Source organism: Anolis carolinensis, chromosome 3 (assembly GCF_035594765.1).
Source record: "Anolis carolinensis isolate JA03-04 chromosome 3, rAnoCar3.1.pri, whole genome shotgun sequence".
Taxonomy (NCBI): Eukaryota; Metazoa; Chordata; class Lepidosauria; order Squamata; family Dactyloidae; genus Anolis; species Anolis carolinensis.
This window is the reverse complement of record NC_085843.1, coordinates 103,407,161-103,428,107: the sequence shown is the minus strand read 5'-3', so window position 1 is coordinate 103,428,107 and position 20,947 is coordinate 103,407,161. Positions and strand designations below refer to the sequence as shown.

Here is a 20,947-nt window from a genome sequence, read left to right as displayed (position 1 = left end):
TAAGCATTAAGATCCAACCTATTTTATCCATTGAGAATCAAAGAACTACATTTGAAAAAAGTTCAGTTTCATAATACGTATAACAATGCATTTGCTGGCTGGCTTAGATGTCCTACTATAATGGCAGTCACTGTTGGGGGTTTTATCCTACTCTTTGTCCCCCAAATGCTACTGCGGTTACTTAATTCAATAAGTAAAACTTGGGCCTTGGGTTTATGAGGCATCTTATATTTGTTTGCTTTTTTACTACCTTCCATATTGGTAATTCAACTATAATTATCACAAACTCACAAATTTCACAAACTCAAGAAAATATAGTGACTTAAACTTTTCTCGGGCTTTTATTGAATAACAACCTTTTCTCAGGTTTTTATTGTATCATAAAATACAGCTGGAAAATATATGAAATGACTCAGATAGAAATGCTTCATCTTAATGAGTACCACAGGCAACATATTTTTAGAACGATACAAGGCAGATATAAGAAAATTTATTGATGGCTTCCTGTTTTCTTAAACTGAGAAATTAAAATTATAAATAACACATAAGTCAATCAGTGTTATGTACTGGCCAGAACAAAAGTCTCAGATCTTCTCATGTTTGACAGCCAGTGTCAATCCATAAAATTACCCCAACTGTTAACTTCTAACATTGAAAGAAGCTGAAAGGAAGGTTTAGTCACTATGAGATTACTTTCAGAACAATGGACAAAACATCAATGGTGTGTTTAATATATGTAATAATGCAACAAAATGCAATGTAATGCAATAAAGTAAAACCTGAGCCCACCCATACTTTAGGGCAATGACTCAATATAGAAAAATCATCTATTGCAAATATACAGATAAAGAAATATGAAAAGGATTGAGTTGCACTGCATGTGCAATCCAGATAAAGAGGACTGTGAAATGTAGGAAATTAACACTAACCTTTTGAAGAACGAAAGTGCTTGCTGGGAGCTGTGAAACCTCGTGTTCCGTGCACATTAATGGCAGCCACTCGAAATTGGTACCACCTGCTTGGCCTGATGTCAGACAATTGTAGTCTCTCATCTGTGGTCTGCAGAACAAAGCTTGGTTAATATAGGAACTTTCTTTAATTCTTAGTATTAAGTTTAAAGTGCTGATGGCTTTGTGTTTTGCTCATTTAGAAAAGAGAGTTCCTTCTCCCTCCTTTCAGAACCTTAGAATCTGTCTTCAATTCCGCCAAAAGATCTGTCCATCAAGCCCAGTACTGACTACTGCAGGTAGCAGCATATCTCCAAGGTCTCAGACATACAGCTCTTTTCTATTATCTAATCCTTCTTGACACTGGGAGTCTCTGGGATCTTCTGCATGAAATTCAAATAAAAAATAACGGAGCTGTCCCATATGTACAAACTGGTCAGCTATAATTACAAATTGAAGTCATTTCTATCACGAACAACCAAATATATTTTACTGCTTTGAAGAGTGATAAGCAAAGGTCTTCAAATGACAATGGCTACAAGCTGTCACCCTCCACAATATCTGAAACACCTGAAAAGTGCAACTTATGTTATTGAACACAAAGGTTCTGTAAGCATTTGGCTATTTCATGCTTTCCAGACCTCTGTGCCCACTGTGTGCACTTCAAACTTACATCTGACAGTTCATAGCAGAGCAAGAGGGATAAACACTTATTTCCATGACCTTAGATTTAACAATAAAGCTGTTTAGAAAAATCCCTAAACATGACATTTGTTGCTTCAGATGTACCCTGTCTAGATAATGAAAGTTTTTTTTAAAAAAAAATGCCAGTAATCGTTGAGTTAGTATAAAGCAGTAGTTTGGGAGTGTTGGACTAGGACTCTGAAAGACCAGAGTTCAATCTTGCAAACACACTGAGTTACCTTGGGCAACTCACACCTTCCTAGCTTCAGAAGAAGGCAATAGCAAACACTCCCTAGACAAATTATGCCAAGAAAATCCCATAATAGGGTCACCACAAGTCAGAAATTACTTAAAGGCAGACAGCAGCCGAAGCACACTGTAGATATACCTGTGGAATCTGTCTCGTGGAGCTATTTAATTATCAGGAGAAAAAGGCATTTCTTAATAAGTTCTAAGAGCTATTCACTTATTTCAATTTACTAGGAAGTTAGTCAAGCTCCATCAAGTGAAACAATCTGAAAATTTCTAGTTCAAATATTTAATAGAAACTCAGGGTTTCTATGGGTTGCATTATTGTTGGATAGAAGCATAGAATCGCATTTTTGTTGGATAGAAGCACAGACTCAATGTCCTGAAGACAAAAAGTAGAAGAGCAGAGCAATTTACTATGTTTCTCTCTCAGAATGTAGATAAAAACTAAGTTGCTTGACTTTGGGTGTCTGTTGTGCAGGACACAAACAATGCCACCCCCAAAAAGATTTCTGCTCAGAAAGAAGTGCTTGTTTAAAAGGTAAGAAAAATCCAACTGCAAAGAGAACACTTGATTTTTTTTCCCTACATTTTCCAAGTTCAGATTTTGAAAGAAGAACAGCTTTTCCTTGCACATTTCAGCAATTCAACTGAACTGCAAAGACAACATTTGATCCTTAAAGAAGGTAGGATGTCTTTGGCATAACAATTTTTGGGGCGGTCACCAAAACCACCAAACCTTCTTTGACTTCTCATCAATGATAATAATATTAATGGCCCAGAAAATACTGATTTGTACAGACAGGACTGACCTGCGCCACTGTTTGCCAACTGGTAGCATCATCCTCACTGGGGTGAATTCCATAGTTCCATCTCCTTTGTACTACATAGAGCACAGGCTCAATTGATATATTGAATTTTGAAGACCATTTAATCTCCAGTTGTCCCGACTGAAGTTCATTAAATTTTAATTCTTTTCTGGGTTTCAGAGGGACACCTGAAATATCAGAAATCAAATATAAAAATTGTGTGTTGGTAGATTTGTTATATTGAGAATAATTTCTAACTCATTTATCTTCATATTGCTTGCTTTGCTTTGCTTTTCAGGTGACTTGAAAATAAAGTCAAAGCAAAGCATGCAATTTAATCAAATGACTTTGTTAGAATAGAAGATCACTCATATGGAACCAAATCAATTTATCCAAAGGTAATCTAATCTCCTTTGACTAAACAGGATTACTCAGCAGATCACACAATGAAAAGAGCTGTTTAGTTCCACCTGTTGTTCCTGTCTATAAAGACAATTAAATGCAAAATGGGCTGTACACAAATCCAAGCAGCCATTTTTGTGCCCAAGATGGTTGCAAAAAAAACATATCACACATATGGAAAAGCTTCTGGTTATTACATCCTGCATTTGTATAGAGCTAGGTGTCATGCTGCTATTTCTATCCATGATTCAGTACATAACCAACTTGTGGGAGCAAGTTGGGAAACTAGGTAGAGAAAATGAGCATCTTATAAATTAAGAGTGAAACAACTGTAATAAATTCATATCAGCTATTGTTTATCACATTTTTCTAGTCAAAGGATTAAAGGTTCAGCCTTAATTTTAAAGTTCTGATTTGAATTGAACACTATAGCGTGGGTGTCCCAGTGTTAATAGCTGTTTCTACTTCTCATACAATGTCTCCTCTGAAATATTTAATCACGTTTCCTAAAACAGCTTGGCAGATATTCAAACATAAATATGCAGTTCTCATAACACTATACAACTCTCTACCTCTTTCCTACATGATTAGCTGCAACTGGTGTGGAAGCATGCAATACTGTGATCTTATTTCACAGTTATCCTTACTATATGTTGCAAAAAAAAATAAGGAGAAAACCATAAAACAAGATTTGACAGGTGTCTCATTTAACTATGCATCAGGGTAATTAAATTGTCTATCCTGATTGATATATATATATATATATATATATATATATATATATATATATGTAATCTAATATTTGTGTAACTGGACATTGATCTACATAAATCATGCCTAGCATGCCTTATACCTCCAGTAAAATAAAAAATATTTCTCATTTTTTCTACACTTCTTTGGATATGTAATTAAAAGCGCAATGTGTTTTCTAGAAAATTAGAAAGCAAAAGCACTTCCTCCAAAGTGTCCAATTACCAAAATTTGTAGTAAACAAATATGTGTGTAAATATATGTGTGTTTATGCACACATGCATATGTATCTATTTATGTTTATCCATAGATATAAATATACACAAAAAACCATCTGGAATAAAAGAGATAATTTTAAACATACAAGTTTTCATCTAGATGTAAATAAATGGTCACCATGTTACATGTGCTATAATTAATATTGCTAAAAACAATGTTTCCATTTTCTGCATTTACTAATACTTCTATAATTATTATGCTAACAAACCAATAGCCTATTCGCAAAGAAATCTTCCATCTGGTTTGCATTAGGGTCAGTTGGATTCACTTTATTGGAGCTAACTTACCCCCACTGATGGTTGTAATTGTATGCACATGGATCTCATGAGTGCTAACAAGTTGAGCATAGCAGAAGTGCATTTTAGAAGATTCCAATACAACCAAAATCATCAGTCTCACATCCAAATGTATGCTTTCAGTTTAGTAATGTGTTTTTTATTAGACATAATTATTTTTATCCAGCAATGTAGCACAAATTAGTCTTCTACACTACTAAATGGTTGGCTTTTAGACAGATGCCGATCCTTTGGCCTCTTTTGGCCTTTTACTGGTGTAATACTGAAACAAAACATTTATGTAGGATGTAGAGTTCAACATACATATTTGTAATCTTAAAAACACCAAATACGATCAACATGAACATATTAATTCCAAGATGATCAAATATCTATTACTCTGCTATACCTAAACCACATTGTTTTCAGCATACATCTGTAATGCTGACATATAAGAAGAACTACATTAATTTTAAACCATTTCACCTTTTCTCTCTCAAAAATGGTATAGTATCAGTATTCCTGGAAAACTGGCATTCAAAAGATTTAAAGCAGGGGTCCCCAAACTTTTTAAGCAGGGGGCCGGTCCACAATTCTTCAGACTGTGGAGGGGCCGAATTATCATTTGGGAAAAAAAATACAAACGAATTCCTATGCATACTGCACATGTCTTATTTGTAGTGCAACAACAACAACAACAACAACAACGAAAGAACAATACAATATTTAAAAGTGAAAACAATTTTAACCAACATAAACCTATTAGGATTTCAATGGAACGTGTGGGCCTGCTACTGGCCAATGAGATAGTCAAGTTAATTAGGACTGTTGTTGTTGTTGTGTGCCTTCAAGTCATGTCAGACTTTGGCCGAGCCTAAGTCTAAAATTAATTATTATTTACTACATTTATATCCCACCCTTCCCACCCTGAAGGGGACTCAGAGCAGCTGTATGTACATACAATATATTATATTATTAGCATAGCACAATATTAGCATTATATATTACTATATTGAACTATACCACTATACTATTATATAATATGTAATATATAACATATAATTAATATTATTATATGGTATTACTATTAGTATTATATTGTATAACGTAAGATTATTATCAATATTATATGTATATACAATATATTATATTATTAAAACTTATATAAAAATATTATATTATAAAACTGAGGGTGGGGGCCAGGTAAATGATCTTGGAGGGCCGCATCCGGCCCCCGGGCCTTAGTTTGGGGACCCCTGATTTAAAGTGTTATCAAGTTAAGAGCCTAAATTTGGAACCTAGACAACTTGAAGAACAGAGTAAGAAACGAGATATATATAACACATCAGAGCTTTCAGTAAATAAGTAAATACTGAATATGAACAAAGTTAGATATAATAATAGCAGTTAAACCAGATATATATATATATATATATATATATATATATATATATTCAGTCATATAGTACAGAGAAATGTAAAACAATTGATTAGATGGAGTGAATCTCTGAAAACTGGTGAAAGTTGACTTTCACATATCTTCTTTTATATGGGTTTCCCTCCAGCTTTACTAATAGGTTGTAATGTCTCCATCCATATTAAACATGATTAATATTTTAAAAGTGCACCCTCAAATGTTTAACCTCAAGATTTATTTCAGTTCCTGAATGTAACAGCAGATAATCTTGTTCCTTATATACCGTATTTTTCGCTTTATAAGACGCACCTGATGATAAGACGCAGATCGCCAGGAAGGGAGAATGGGGCGATCTGTGCTGTCCCTCCAGCTTTACTAATAGGTTGTAATGTCTCCATCCATATTAAACATGATTAATATTTTAAAAGTGCACCCTCAAATGTTTAACCTCAAGATTTATTTCAGTTCCTGAATGTAACAGCAGATAATCTTGTTCCTTATATACCGTATTTTTCGCTTTATAAGATGCACCTGATGATAAGACGCAGATCGCCAGGAAGGGAGAATGGGGCGATCTGTGCTGTCCGTGCGTGCGGACGGCACAGATCGCCCCATTCTCCCTTCCTGGACGCAGATTGCGTTTATAAGACGCACTGACTTTTTCCCTCTATTTTTGGGGGGGGGAGTGTGTCTTATAAAGCGAAAAATACGGTAAATAATTCTATATAAGGCAAATGAGAAAAGATATGGGGAAGCTGGTATAAAAGTGGTGATTAAACTGGGGTCAGACTAAATAAATCAGGGTGCCAACGCCTAGTTCCATAAACTATGTTTAAGAGACTAGCAAGTTTAAGACACTGGCACAGTTACAGACTTTTTCTTCTGCCCCTCCTTTTTCAGTGTCATCAACACCATATATTTCTACTCTATAATACGGTTTCTTTTGTAGTTTGCTTTAATGTATACATATCTCAAAATGGTTATTAACAATATCTACCTTTATACAGGTTTTTTGGTACTTGGCAAGTATGTCCACATCCGTTGGAACAGCATTTTTTCACACCAGAGCATTCACTGTCAGCCTCACAACTTTCAACACAAGCAGCTGCAAAGCCACTGGCCTTCTCAGGTGCTGGGCAGTCTCCTTGCTTCACTGAGACGATGTATTTGAGGAATTCACAGCTCGTAAGGCATTCATAGTTCTTCTTGGGGAAAAGAGGCTAAAGAGAAAATATTACATATGATATTAGATAAGATTTTTAATGCCTTTAGTAGGGAAAAACCATACAAAAATATTTCCAAGATATTTGAAAGATAATTCCAGGACCCAAAAGCACAGAAGTGGTTGAGAGTGATGCAAAATGTGTGTTACAGTGCTGTGGAGGCCTCCAGGCTCCATATCCCACCCACCTCTTTAAGTTGAGAGGCAGTAAACACAAAATCCAGTTCCATTCACTGCCCCTTTGGATAAGAAAAGACATTATCTGGTACATGTTAAACACCTTTCCGCAATTTGTACTAAGGCATGCTAGTATTTGTTTACACTTTTGGATATTTTCACCCACCATTACTCACCATCATACCCAGCTCCAATTGTTGTTGGTTTAAAAAAAAACCCCTTAAAACACATAACAATTCTGCCTTTTAATATTTCTCAGAAAGTCCATAAATATTCTAGTAAGCACATATTTTAACTGAAGAATATTACTACACTATTTACCCAAATGCAACTATAACAAGAGCATCTCACTGGTTGTCACCTAGACACAGTTCTTTGGGAACTCTGAGTTAATGACATGTGAACACCCTGATAGAGACATGTACTATTTAATGTCATGGGACCGATTCGAAGAGCTGAGTCTGCAAGCTCTTGAATCGGAGCCATAACAATACGCACTCCTCGATAGCTCCTACGGACACCTGGCATCAAAGCATGGGAAATTCTGGAGTGGGAATCAAAACAATTTCAATGAGTAGTTTGTGTTGTGGTGATTGTCATATGATACATGGGGTGGGGTTTGGGTGATGATATTTACGTGTGGTGTGACGTTGTAGCAAAGGTAATAAAAATGATTGTATGTAAACATTATGTCATTCTCGACTTTTCCAAGTTGTGTGTTCTTCAATAAAGATTGGTTTTGATAGCAGCTACCTTTGGTCTGTGTTCATGCTGATCGTTTGAAGTAAGCACGACAATTTAATACATAAAGTACAGCCCCCATATCTACAGAGCGGTCCGGGATCCCCTCCAAAAGCGACGACAACAGACCCAAGCCAGGATGCTTTGTGTGTGGGAAGACGGGCCATCGGGCGGCAGAATGTTGGGCCCGGAAGGGAGAACCGCCCAAAGCCACGAAACCCACGCCAGCGGCCGGGAGACGAGCGGAGGAGGAGGTGCAAGCCCCAGAGCCTCCGGAGCAGCTGGTGAGTCAAGACAAACGCATGATGGTAGTGCCAATCTGCTTATCGGGACTAGAGAATCGAGCCACCTGTAGAGCATTCGTGGATTGCGGTTGCTCTAGGAACATTATAACTCCAGAATTAGCGGAGGCGCTAAAATGCCAGCAAACTGCACTTAAAGTTCCGATTGCGTTCTCGCAATTGGATGGATCGGTTGCTGCTGGGGAAGTATCCACGAAGGAAATGCAGGGGATCCCATGTAAGATAGGCAAATGGGAGGGAAGAATATCCTTTGTAATAGCCCCTATCGCCACGTATAATGTCATACTGGGGATCCCGTGGCTAGAGCAGGCAAACCCCGAAGTTGATTGGAGGGGAAAGAGCATGTCTTTTAAAGAACAACAAACGGAATGGGAGATAGGCAAGATAGCAGAGGAAGAGAGTGAGGGAGATGAGTCGGAAGAAATAAGCCCAGGACTATTGCCCCCGGAATACAGGGACTTTGTGGATGTGTTCAATCAGAAAGAAGCGAGCAAATTGCCTCCCAAAAGGAATCTAGAAGTGGGAATTGAAATAACCCCAGGGGCAAACTTACCAAAACCCAAAGTTTACCCCATGTCTGTCCAGGAAAAAGAGGAATTGAGGAAATATTGTCACGACCCAGGCTGCAGAGCACCAATAACCATACACAGAGGCCAGAATCTATCTAATATCTTTATTGAAGGAATATATAAGGTTAATAAAAATAAGTGTAGAAAATAGTCCAGAATTAGACCTTTCAGGTAAGGTCAGAAATAGTCCAAAAAAGCAATGTCAAATAAGAAATATTAAGGTCCAAAGTTGTAATCCAATAACCGAAACACTCACTTTGCCAAGCAAAGTGAGGGGAGATGACACGGTCCTTTAGTCCATAAAACTTGAGCGTGGCTAGGAAATAACTTGATACTTGGAACAAGGCTTGAACGTGGAACAAGGTAACTAAGAACAAGAACAAGGTCCGTGGAATAACTTGGTAAAATCCGTGGAACAAGGCAAAGATTGATCCTGGAAACAAGGCAAGGTCCGCAGGTAAACAAAGGCTGGGAAGCAAGGCGAAGGCTGGATAACAAGGCAAGGCTTGAGCAGGAGCGAGGCTTGAATCGGAGCGCGCTGTCCAGACACAACTCGCTCCGTAGGCTGACGAATTGACTCCGCGAAGTTACTACGCGGGCAAAACACCTATATAGAGTCTAACTTTCTCACCGAAGCAGTTCTCTGGGAATCAGAAACGAAAGCTAAACTCTGAGACCAGATGTTAAACTCCTTAAAGATTCTCACGAGAAACAGTCTTAATTGGCAACATTCTTAGCTGCTATCCTCGCACTCCTGCGCGAAGCTGATTCCAAACTTCTCTGTTGTTTACAAAACTCCCGGCGCAAGAACACGGGAGAAGTAGGCTCTGGGGTTGTTTGACATACTTCTGGGAGACAACTTTCTTGCAGGTGCAAGGTTCCCAGATCGGCCTGGGAAAGATCTGGCTGAGAGGAATCCAGTTCAGACTGGGAAGGTAAAAAACCCAAGTTTTCATCTTCATCAGGGATTACAATGTCCTGAGCAGGACTACAAGGCCCATGGGTCATCACACTATCCCCCTCCTCAAGGCCCCTCCCAAACTGGGGCCCTCTCCCCGAGGCGCGAGGTCGCGGCTTGGCGGGATAGGTCTGATGAAAGCGGCGGGTTAAATCAGGAGCATGGACTGTGGAGGCGTCTTCCCAAGAACGTTCCTCAGGGCCAAAACCCACCCAGTCAATGAGATATTGTAGGCGGCGGCGATGAAAGCGAGAATCCAAAATGTCCTCAACCTCGAACTCCTCCTCCCCATTCATCAAAACAGGAGGGGGGGCCGGTTGGTCTGTATCAGGACGCACACCATCCGCCGGAAGGAGCAGGGAACGGTGAAACACTGGGTGAATGCGCATTGAACGCGGAAGTTGGAATTTGAAAGTCACGGGGTTTAATTGCGCCACCACTGGATAGGGGCCAATGAAACGGGCATCTAACTTCCGGCAAGGGCGGTGGGAGGGCAGGAAGCGAGTGGACAGGAAAACCCGATCTCCTACCTTGATTTCGGGGCCCGGCTGGCGATGTTTGTCAGCGTGGCGTTTATAGTCCTCCTTGGCTTGGTCCAGTTGCTGGAGCAAAAGTTGTTGCACCGCTGTGAGTTCCTGCAGCCAATCCTCTGCTGCGGGAACTTCTGAAGTTTCAATGACAGGGGGGAAGAAACGTGGATGGAAGCCGTAGTTTGCAAAGAACGGCGTTTCTTTTGTAGAAGCTTGAACTCCATTGTTGTAGGCAAACTCAGACAGTGGTAACAGAGAAGCCCAATTGTCCTGTTGGTAGTTTACATAACAGCGAAGGTACTGCTCCAAAGTGGCATTGGTGCGCTCCGTTTGCCCATCTGTTTGGGGATGATGAGCTGAAGATAAGCGAGAGTCTATGCCCAATAGTTTTTGTAGTGCCTTCCAAAAACGAGAGGTGAATTGAGATCCACGGTCTGTGACTAAACTCTTGGGCAATCCATGTAGTCTGAAAACATGTTGAAGGAATAGATCTGCAGTCTCTTTGGCCGTGGGAAGACCTTCACAGGGAATGAAATGGGCTAACTTGGTGAAAAGGTCCACCACCACTAGGATCGTGGTGAATCCACAGGAAGGTGGTAGGTCAGTGATGAAATCCGCAGAAATTAATTCCCATGGCCGAGATGGGGTAGGAAGGGGATGCAGAAGCCCTGAGGGCTTCTCCCTTCTTATCTTGGAGCGCTGGCATACTGGGCAGGTGTTGACATATTTTTCCACATCTTTGCGGATCTTTGGCCACCAAAAATCCCTTAGGATCAGATGCATGGTTTTAAATAGTCCGAAATGCCCTGCTGGTTTGCAGTCATGACACAGACGAAGCGCTTTCTCCCTGCCCGGTCCGGGTGGGATATAAACATGATTTCTATAGCATAGCAGTCCATCCTTAAGCGAAAAGGGAAAATGCAGACCTTGGCGAAGTTGGTCCTGCGCCCAGGCATCTGCTTGCTGACTAGCCCTGATTTCTTGAGCACAGATGGGCCCTGGAGTAGGGGAAGTTGAACCAATGGGAATGGATTTGGTGTTCCCCACCGTGAGCGTGGCAAAGTTCTCGGGTTGTAGCAGTTGGGATTCAAAGGTCTCCTTGCGTCCTGCAGCGTATTCCGGTTTACGTGACAGGGCGTCTGCTTGCTTGGTTTGGGCTGGGGTCACATAATGGATCTGGAAGTTGAAACGTTCAAAGAATAAAGCCCAACGTTGCTGCCTCTGATTTAGTTTGCGGGCAGTTCTTAGATGTTCTAGATTACGATGATCAGTGTGGACTTCAATGGGAAATTTGGCCCCTTCTAGCCAATGTCTCCAAGTTTCAAAGGCTGCCTTTATGGCCAGTAGTTCTTTTTCCCAAATGGTGTAATTCCTCTCTGGTGTGGTTAGTTGACGAGAGTAAAAGGCACAGGGATGGAGGTGATCTCCCACCGGTTGTAAGAGTACAGCCCCAATTGCCACATCAGAGGCGTCCGCTTGCACAACAAAAGGGGTTCCAGGATTTGGGTGCTGTAGAATTGGCTGGGAGGTGAATAGTTTCTTTAGTTGCTGGAACCCTTTCTCTGCTTGATCAGTCCAGCGGAAAGGCTGCTTTCCACGGATGCAGCTAGTGATGGGGTCGGACCAGCGGGCAAAATCTGGAATGAACTTGCGGTAATAGTTCGCGAACCCCAAGAAACGCTGCACCTCTTTCTTGTTAGTTGGCGCCCGCCATTCCAATACTGCTGAAACCTTGGCTGGATCCATGGAAAGCCCTAGAGGCGAGATGCGGTAACCAAGGAAATCTACCTCTTGTAGATCAAAGGCGCATTTTTCCAGCTTGGCATAAAGTCCATGATCCCGCAATCGTTGTAGCACCATTTTGACGTGGTTCTCATGTTCTGATTGTGATCTAGAAAACACCAAAAAATCGTCCAGGTAGATTATCAAGAACCTGTCTAGATAGTCCTGAAAAATGTCATTGACAAAATGCTGGAACGTTGCGGGAGCTCCGCATAAACCGAAATTCATAACTCGGGACTCGAATAATCCGAATTTGGTCTGGAAGGCGGTCTTCCACTCGTCCCCTTCCCTGATGCGAACTAAGTTGTAAGCCCCCCGAAGGTCCAGCTTGGTGTAAACCTTGGCTCCTCGAAGCCGATCCAGTAGATCCGAGATTAAGGGCAGGGGATAGCTGTTCCGCTTGGTGATATTGTTCAATGCTCTGTAGTCCACCACCAAGCGTAGTTCCCCTGACTTCTTCTTCACAAACATCACTGGGGAGGCGGCTGGGGATTGAGAGGGTCTGATGAATCCCTTGCGAAGGTTTGTCTCTAGGAATTCCCTGAGAGCTTCTTGCTCTGGTTCAGTCAGGGAGTAGAGATGCCCTCGCGGAATCGGGGCCCCCTCCACCAAGTCAATGGCACAGTCATAAGGTCTATGTGGGGGTAATTTTTCGGCTTCTTTCTCGTTGAATACATCCCAATACTCGGAGTACTTCTTTGGCAAGGTGATGATGGGCTCGGTGTCTGTGGCATGGCATACCTTGGCTACGAGGCAATGGTTTTGGCAGTACGGTGAAGCAAACTGCAGTTCTCTGTTGGACCAGGAGATGTTAGGGTCGTGGAGAGTCAGCCATGGAATTCCCAAAATCACAGGAAAATGGGGAACCTCGGTAACAAAGAAGGAAATCTCTTCCATGTGTTCCCTTATCCACATCCTGGTGGGTTCCGACCACTGACTTACGGGGCCCGTCTTGAGGGGACGGCCGTCTATGGCTTGCACCACCCGGGCATTCTTGAAATCGTGATATTGTAATCCCAGAGAGTCGGCATACTCTCTATCGATGAAATTGTTGGTAGCTCCAGAGTCTATCATGGCGTGGATCATGACGGGTCCCCTTTTTGCTGACCATAATGTGACCACGAGAAGGAACAGGACCCCGGTTGGCGGCTCTTGGATGGATTTTTTGACCGGGTTGGCGAGCCTCTCTACACCCGGTCGTTGGCTTCCCCCGCCGGCTGTGTGCCTGTCGGCTCAGAGGCCTTCGTCTCCGTGGAGGACGCCGCCGCAAGACGGGCGGCAGGCTTCCCTTTGGCTGGGCACTCTCTGGCGAAGTGGCCCCCGTTCCCGCAGTACCAGCAGAGGTTTAAGCGTTGACGACGGGCCTTCTCGGCGGCATCTAGTCTGGGACGCACATTGCCCAACTGCATCGGCACCTCCTCGCCTCCTCTGGGGTATGGGGTTGGCGGTGGGGGTCTCCACACTGGTCGTGGCTGAACGCTGGCGGGAGCGGGGGGTTTTGCCCCGGCTCTACTGCCCTGGCCTCGAACCCACTGTTTCCTGTTGGCAATCATGACCTCAGCCCGTAAACATTGATCGATGAGTGCCTCGAGGGTCTGGGGAGGGTCCACCTTGGAGATTTCTTCCAACATTTCAATGTTGAGACCCTCCCGGAATTGTCCTCTGAGGGCTACATCGTTCCAGCCGGTGTTGTGGGCCAGCACTCGGAACTCGGCTATATACTGAGACATAGGTCTGTCTCCTTGGAAAAGGCGACGGAGTTTGTGACCGGCTGCCTCCAAATTGTCCTCGATTCCCCAAGTCTCCTTGAGGTGGTCCAAGAAGTGTTGCGCTGATCTTAGGTGTGGAGAGGCTTGGTCGTACAGTGCCGTCGCCCAACTGGCCGCTGGCCCGTCTAAAAGACTGTAAACCCACGCCACCTTGATGTCTTCTTGGGGAAACTCGGCATCTCGGGCCTCTAGATAAGCTTGACATTGGCGACGGAAAACATGAACCTTAGAAGCTTCTCCAGTAAACTTGGTGGGCAACGCCATGGCCGGGAGGCGGACTCCGCGCTCCCGCAAGCCCTTTATTTCTCCATCCTGGGCGTTGAGTCTGTCGCGGATGCGATCCACCTCTTCCTTGTCGATGGTGTAGGTAATCGGCTGGCCGCTCGGCCCAGGTACGACTCCGGTGGACATTCTGGCCGAGGTTAATTGGTGCTTAGGGCGGCGGAGTCAAACTGTCACGACCCAGGCTGCAGAGCACCAATAACCATACACAGAGGCCAGAATCTATCTAATATCTTTATTGAAGGAATATATAAGGTTAATAAAAATAAGTGTAGAAAATAGTCCAGAATTAGACCTTTCAGGTAAGGTCAGAAATAGTCCAAAAAAGCAATGTCAAATAAGAAATATTAAGGTCCAAAGTTGTAATCCAATAACCGAAACACTCACTTTGCCAAGCAAAGTGAGGGGAGATGACACGGTCCTTTAGTCCATAAAACTTGAGCGTGGCTAGGAAATAACTTGATACTTGGAACAAGGCTTGAACGTGGAACAAGGTAACTAAGAACAAGAACAAGGTCCGTGGAATAACTTGGTAAAATCCGTGGAACAAGGCAAAGATTGATCCTGGAAACAAGGCAAGGTCCGCAGGTAAACAAAGGCTGGGAAGCAAGGCGAAGGCTGGATAACAAGGCAAGGCTTGAGCAGGAGCGAGGCTTGAATCGGAGCGCGCTGTCCAGACACAACTCGCTCCGTAGGCTGACGAATTGACTCCGCGAAGTTACTACGCGGGCAAAACACCTATATAGAGTCTAACTTTCTCACCGAAGCAGTTCTCTGGGAATCAGAAACGAAAGCTAAACTCTGAGACCAGATGTTAAACTCCTTAAAGATTCTCACGAGAAACAGTCTTAATTGGCAACATTCTTAGCTGCTATCCTCGCACTCCTGCGCGAAGCTGATTCCAAACTTCTCTGTTGTTTACAAAACTCCCGGCGCAAGAACACGGGAGAAGTAGGCTCTGGGGTTGTTTGACATACTTCTGGGAGACAACTTTCTTGCAGGTGCAAGGTTCCCAGATCGGCCTGGGAAAGATCTGGCTGAGAGGAATCCAGTTCAGACTGGGAAGGTAAAAAACCCAAGTTTTCATCTTCATCAGGGATTACAATGTCCTGAGCAGGACTACAAGGCCCATGGGTCATCACAAATATATTGATAAAAATCTGGCACGGGGGTTCATTAAGCCCTCCAACTCCCCTTTGGGAGCCCCCGTGCTATTTAGGAGAAAGAAAGACAATTCGTTCAGACTGTGCATTGACTATCGAAATTTGAATGCAATTACGAAGGATAATAAATACCCTATGCCCTTAGTAAAGGACCTAATTACCGTGTTGAAGAAAGGGAGCATATTTACCAAGCTTGATTTGATCGAAGCTTATCATAAATTGAGAATCAAACCCGAGGATACTTGGAAAACTGCATTTTCCTGCGCTTTCGGACTTTTTGAATATTTAGTTGTGCCTTTCGGATTAAAAAACGGCGGCTCCTGCTTCATGCAGTTCATAAACGAGATCCTACGCCCACTGTTATACCGGGGAGTATTTGTATTTTTAGACAATATCCTTATCGTGAGCGAGGACAGAAAACAGCACACTGAATTGGTCCGGGAAGTCTTACAAAAGCTAAGGGAAGCTATACTGTATGCAAAATTTTCCAAATGTGAATTCAATAAGACACAAATTGACTTTTTGGGGTATCGGATATCTTCGAATGGATTAGCTATGGACCCGTCCAAAGTATCGGACGTAAGGGAATGGGGAGTCCCTCAAACAAGGAGACAATTGCAATCGTTCCTAGGATTCGCAAATTTCTATAGATCGTTCATAAAGGACTTTGCTCAACTGGCCGCACCCCTTACCGAACTTTTGAAAACGAAAGGGAAAGGGTAAACGGCAAAAGTAAAAGCCCCTAGCGCTAAACTGAGTTGGACGCCAGAATGCCAAAAAGCTTTTGAGACTCTAAAAGGACGCTTTACGGAAGAACCCATCCTAAAGCACCCAGACATGCAGAGTCCTTTCATAATACATTGTGATGCTTCGAACTGTGCATATGGGGCAGTATTATTGCAAAAGGACCAAAATGGGAATTTAAAACCATGTGGGTATTTATCACGGAAGTTTAGCGAAACCGAAAAATGTTGGCCCATATGGGAAAAGGAAGCGTTAGCTATACTGAAGGCATTGGAATGCTGGAGGCACTTCCTCGAAGGAAGCAAAATCCCATTCGAAGTCTGGTCTGATCATAGAAATCTCCAGTACTTGAAGTCCCCACGAAAATTATCTCCCAAACAAATTAGATGGGCACAGTATTTCAGTAGGTTTAATTTCCAATTGAAGTTTTTCCAAGGGAAACAAAACATTCTGGCCGATGCCCTTTCACGCATGCCTCAACATGAGAATATAGCCGCAGCAAAGGAAGGAACTTTATTTTCCGAAAAACAATGGGGGTTAGCAGTCAGCACGAGGGCACAAACGGAAAGAGAGACCTCGGCTGCAGTCAAAATTAACGAAGGAGGTATTTGGGAAAAGGAACTGGCACAATCATACGAAGGAGACCAATGGATTTTATCCAACGCAGAAAAAGGGGAACAAAAGGGGGGATTATGGTTTGTAAAAAGGAAATTGTACATTCCTGCGATATTGAGGGCTAAGATTTTGCAACGTTTTCATAACAACCAGAGCGCAGGACACATGGGGATTACAAAAACGACGAAATCCGTAGCGAGACATTGTTGGTGGCCAGGGATGAGAAAGGACATAAAAAACTATGTTACCCAATGTGACGGTTGTGCCATGAATAAATCGCGGGGAGGGAAACCTATGGGACTATTGCAACCTGTGGCAGAACCTACCAGACCTTGGGAATGTGTGGCCATGGACTTTGTGGGGGAATTACCTGTCAGCAAGGGGCATCGTTATATATGGACTGTATTAGACTTGTTTTCCAAACAAGCTCACTTTATAGCGCTTGCAAAGCTACCATCAGCAGAGAAACTAGCTGACTTATACATAAACCACATTTACAAGCTACACGGATGTCCTAGCAGGGTGGTCAGTGACAGGGGTGTCCAATTCACGGCAAAATTCTGGGGGAAATTCTTAAAAATATTAGGGGCAGAAAGGAGCATGAGTTCCGCTTTCCACCCTATGACAAACGGTGCGGTGGAACGTACCCAACAGGCACTTGGGCAATTCCTTCGCATATACTCAAATAAGAGACATAACGATTCGTCTAAGTGGCTAGCATTTGCCGAACTAGCCTTTAATTCTTCATTCCACTCCGCAACTAATAAGACCCCATTTGAAGTAATTTATGGGCACGAAATTCAGCCGTTGCCCCAATTGCCAAAGTGGCCAGAGAATGGAGAAACAGGGGCGGGGAAATGGAAAACTCAGATGCAAGAATGTTGGGGCCAAGTGACTGCATCCTTGAAGGAAGCGCACAAAAAATATAAAACCTTCACAGATCGGAAAAGAATGGAGGGCGATAAATTGGACAAGGGGGACTTAGTATGGCTAAGTACAAAAAACATAAAACTAGGTCTGCCCTCAAAAAAGCTGAGCCCCAAGTTCATCGGGCCCTTTAGAATACAGGAAATCATAAACGAAGTGACTTTCCAATTACAATTGCCAAAAAGTCTAGGGAAAATACACCCTGTGTTCCATCGCAGCTTATTGAAAAAGTATATGGGTACTTTGGATAAAATGGATACATAGTGTTCATGTTTATTCTGTTTCAGAGTCAAGGCGACCGAGGTACAGAAGAAGAGATCGGCGAAAGGGGGGGCACCATGTCATGGGACCGATTTGAAGAGCTGAGTCTGCAAGCTCTTCAATCGGAGCCATAACAATACGCACTCCTCGATAGCTCCTACGGACACCTGGCATCAAAGCATGGGAAATTCTGGAGTGGGAATCAAAACAATTTTAATGAGTAGTTTGTGTTGTGGTGATTGTCATATGATACATGGGGTGGGGTTTGGGTGATGATATTTACGTGTGGTGTGACGTTGTAGCAAAGGTAATAAAAATGATTGTATGTAAACATTATGTCATTCTCGACTTTTCCAAGTTGTGTGTTCTTCAATAAAGATTGGTTTTGATAGCAGCTACCTTTGGTCTGTGTTCATGCTGATCGTTTGAAGTAAGCACGACAATTTAATACATAAAGTACAGCCCCCATATCTACAGGACTGGTACCCAATATTCTATTGTAGGAATAGAATATATATTGTTTATTATTTAAATTATTATGGAATACTATTTATTTGCAAAATGGGTCCCAAGGCATTGAATCTTAGATGCCATGGGCAGCAATTTGAGATAAACTCTGGGACAAACCAAATACAGGACCAAGGGCAGGAAGAACAAAAGAGCACATTAGAGTGTAGTAAGATTTTACTGCACATACAGACAAAGGGTGTTCTTATGATCTTTATCTTCCAAAGAGAACCAATGGGAAGGAGTGGGTAAGAAAATCATCATCGTCATCACCACCCATCATTTGGGTGGTCACAATCAGTTCAGGATCTGCATATATATCACGGCACACTGAACCCCCTACACATTAGTAAAATGGTCAAACTGTGTAAGATTTCTCAAATTCGAAGACTTTTTTTCAGGGAAATTTATTCATACAAAAAATGGTAGAAAACTGATGTGTTTGTACAGAAAACAGTGTAATGTTTTAAGAGTTTGCCCAAACTTTATTTAAAGTTAATAAAGTATAAAAAGTGATTGCAAAATGTGTGAATACTCATGGAATCTCACCCAATAGGAAGAAAACTTCTAAAATGATATATTGCTATTTATAAGAACAAATTAAGGGTATACAGCCCCATAGTTCACTGACAAGCACCATATGCAGTTCAGGATTTCACTACATAGGACAGCCAGCCATAGAAACCAGCAGTTCCTGACGGCTAGCAAGAAAATTATATCAGAGATTTGAAGCTAGAATATGATACAGTAGAAAAAGGCTTGGTAAGACTATGAAAATTAGTTTATCTATTCTTGAAGAAGATACTTGGTAGGTATTCAAAGCTTACTTAGCTCATTTTTACTTCAGAATTCATCAGAACCATAATTAAATGCCTGCTGATTTTCAAACACAATGCTCAATAAAGCAAAACTTGTAATTAATTTGTGATTGCAGCTGGCAAGGACAAAGGTTAATCGAAACAAAATGTACCTGATACTTTAAATTTATATCTGGTATGGCAAATGGGCAGGTGTACAGGTCTAGATATGTGCTCAAGGAAAACATCACAAATTTTCACCTAGTTAATTAAAAATCTTTTATAGTCCCTTGAGGCATAGCATGCCTTTGAAGCTTCACTTCATCACCTGAGCTCATTTGAAGCTTATACCTTAAGTGATTTATTCAATATAATATGCAATCTTTTGTTTCCAGCCTAAGTTCCAGTTTTACTTCTAGCCTTTTAAACTCCCAGAATAGCTTTAAAATCAAAATCACAGACTAAACATGGATGGCACTCGTTCTTTAATACAACTGGTAAACATTCACTTCCGTCTTCAATGAACCTCTTACTCAATACCCCACATAAAGCTAACATATTTATTTTACATTTACAGTTCACCCTTGTCAATCTCAATATTTTCATGCTGGTAAAATGCCAGAAAGGATTTCTAGAATGAATATAAGATTACAAGTAATTTGGCAGCAGTTAACAAATCTTTATAAAGTTCTATTTTATAAACAAACAAATATTCTGCTCTATAATAGATATAAAATCTTAACCTGTCATGGATATGCTTCTTTCTGAGTTGTAGCCACAATTTATTTTTTCAAACCAAGATTATAAATTATGTTATCTGTTTAAAAAGGAAAATACATAATTAGTCAAGAATTACCTAGCTAACCTAAACACATTCAGTTATACAGGAGTAGACCAAAAACATTCCAAGGTACTGAAAGATCTTCTGATGTACTCTCTGAAACCCTTGCCATCATTTCTGAGAAATTTTGGAGAACAGGTGAGGTGCCAAAAACAATGGATAGTGACAAACACTCTCTTAAAAATAAAATGCAAAAAAGAAGATCAAGCCATCTACAGACCAGACAGTCAGACCTCAATACCATGAAAATACCAGGAAAAGTATTAGAATGGATTATGCATAAATCTATCTATAAGTAACTTGATGAGAATGTAGTGACCAGTAGGAGCCAGCATGAGTTTATCAAGAACAATTCCTCACAAAAAAAATTCAAGTATCTCTCTTTTTTTAAAATCAGGTAACCCGTTTAGTAGATGGTAGTAATGCTGCAGATTTCCCAATAGGACCTAATTGCTTAGCAAACTGCTCAAAGAGTTGTCATCAATGGTTCAGCTTCAAACTGGGAGATTGTCAAGTGGAGTGCTTTGTTGATAAAAAGTCACTACTAACAATCATATATTAGGTATACACTCAGTGCATGGGTTTTTTAAATCTCTCATTGTGAGCTAAACTGCATTTTGGGCTAAACTTAAAACCTGCATATTAATCTCAGCAAAAGAATGCTGCACAAGTTCAAAGGAATTATGCTTATATGACTTTGGATGCTATTTAAACACAGGTGAACTATATAGAAAATAAGATTACTGGAAGCAAATACAATAGATCAGTGGTAAACAATGTTATGGACATCAACTCACATAATACCATGTAACATGATTTTTGTTTTTGCAATCTGCACATTGAAAGGTTAAAAAGGGCATATTTTCATTAAGGAAAATTACAAACAAAGTGCCTAGACCACTGTTTTTCAAACTGTGCGCCTCCAGGTATTTTGGACTTCAGCTCTCA

General features: G+C 41.5%; 1 protein-coding gene across 1 annotated transcript in view; it reads right to left on the bottom strand.

The window, feature by feature from the left end:
• The window catches only part of anos1 (anosmin 1), a 138,778-nt gene that overhangs the window by 46,839 nt on the left and 70,992 nt on the right, over nt 1-20,947 (bottom strand). The window contains exons 4-6 of the mRNA XM_008107183.3: nt 6,810-7,032; nt 2,693-2,877; nt 930-1,059 (exon numbers count right to left, since the gene is read on the bottom strand). Coding sequence (XP_008105390.1) covers nt 930-1,059; nt 2,693-2,877; nt 6,810-7,032 — 538 coding nt within the window. The remainder of the gene's footprint in view (nt 1-929; nt 1,060-2,692; nt 2,878-6,809; nt 7,033-20,947) is intronic.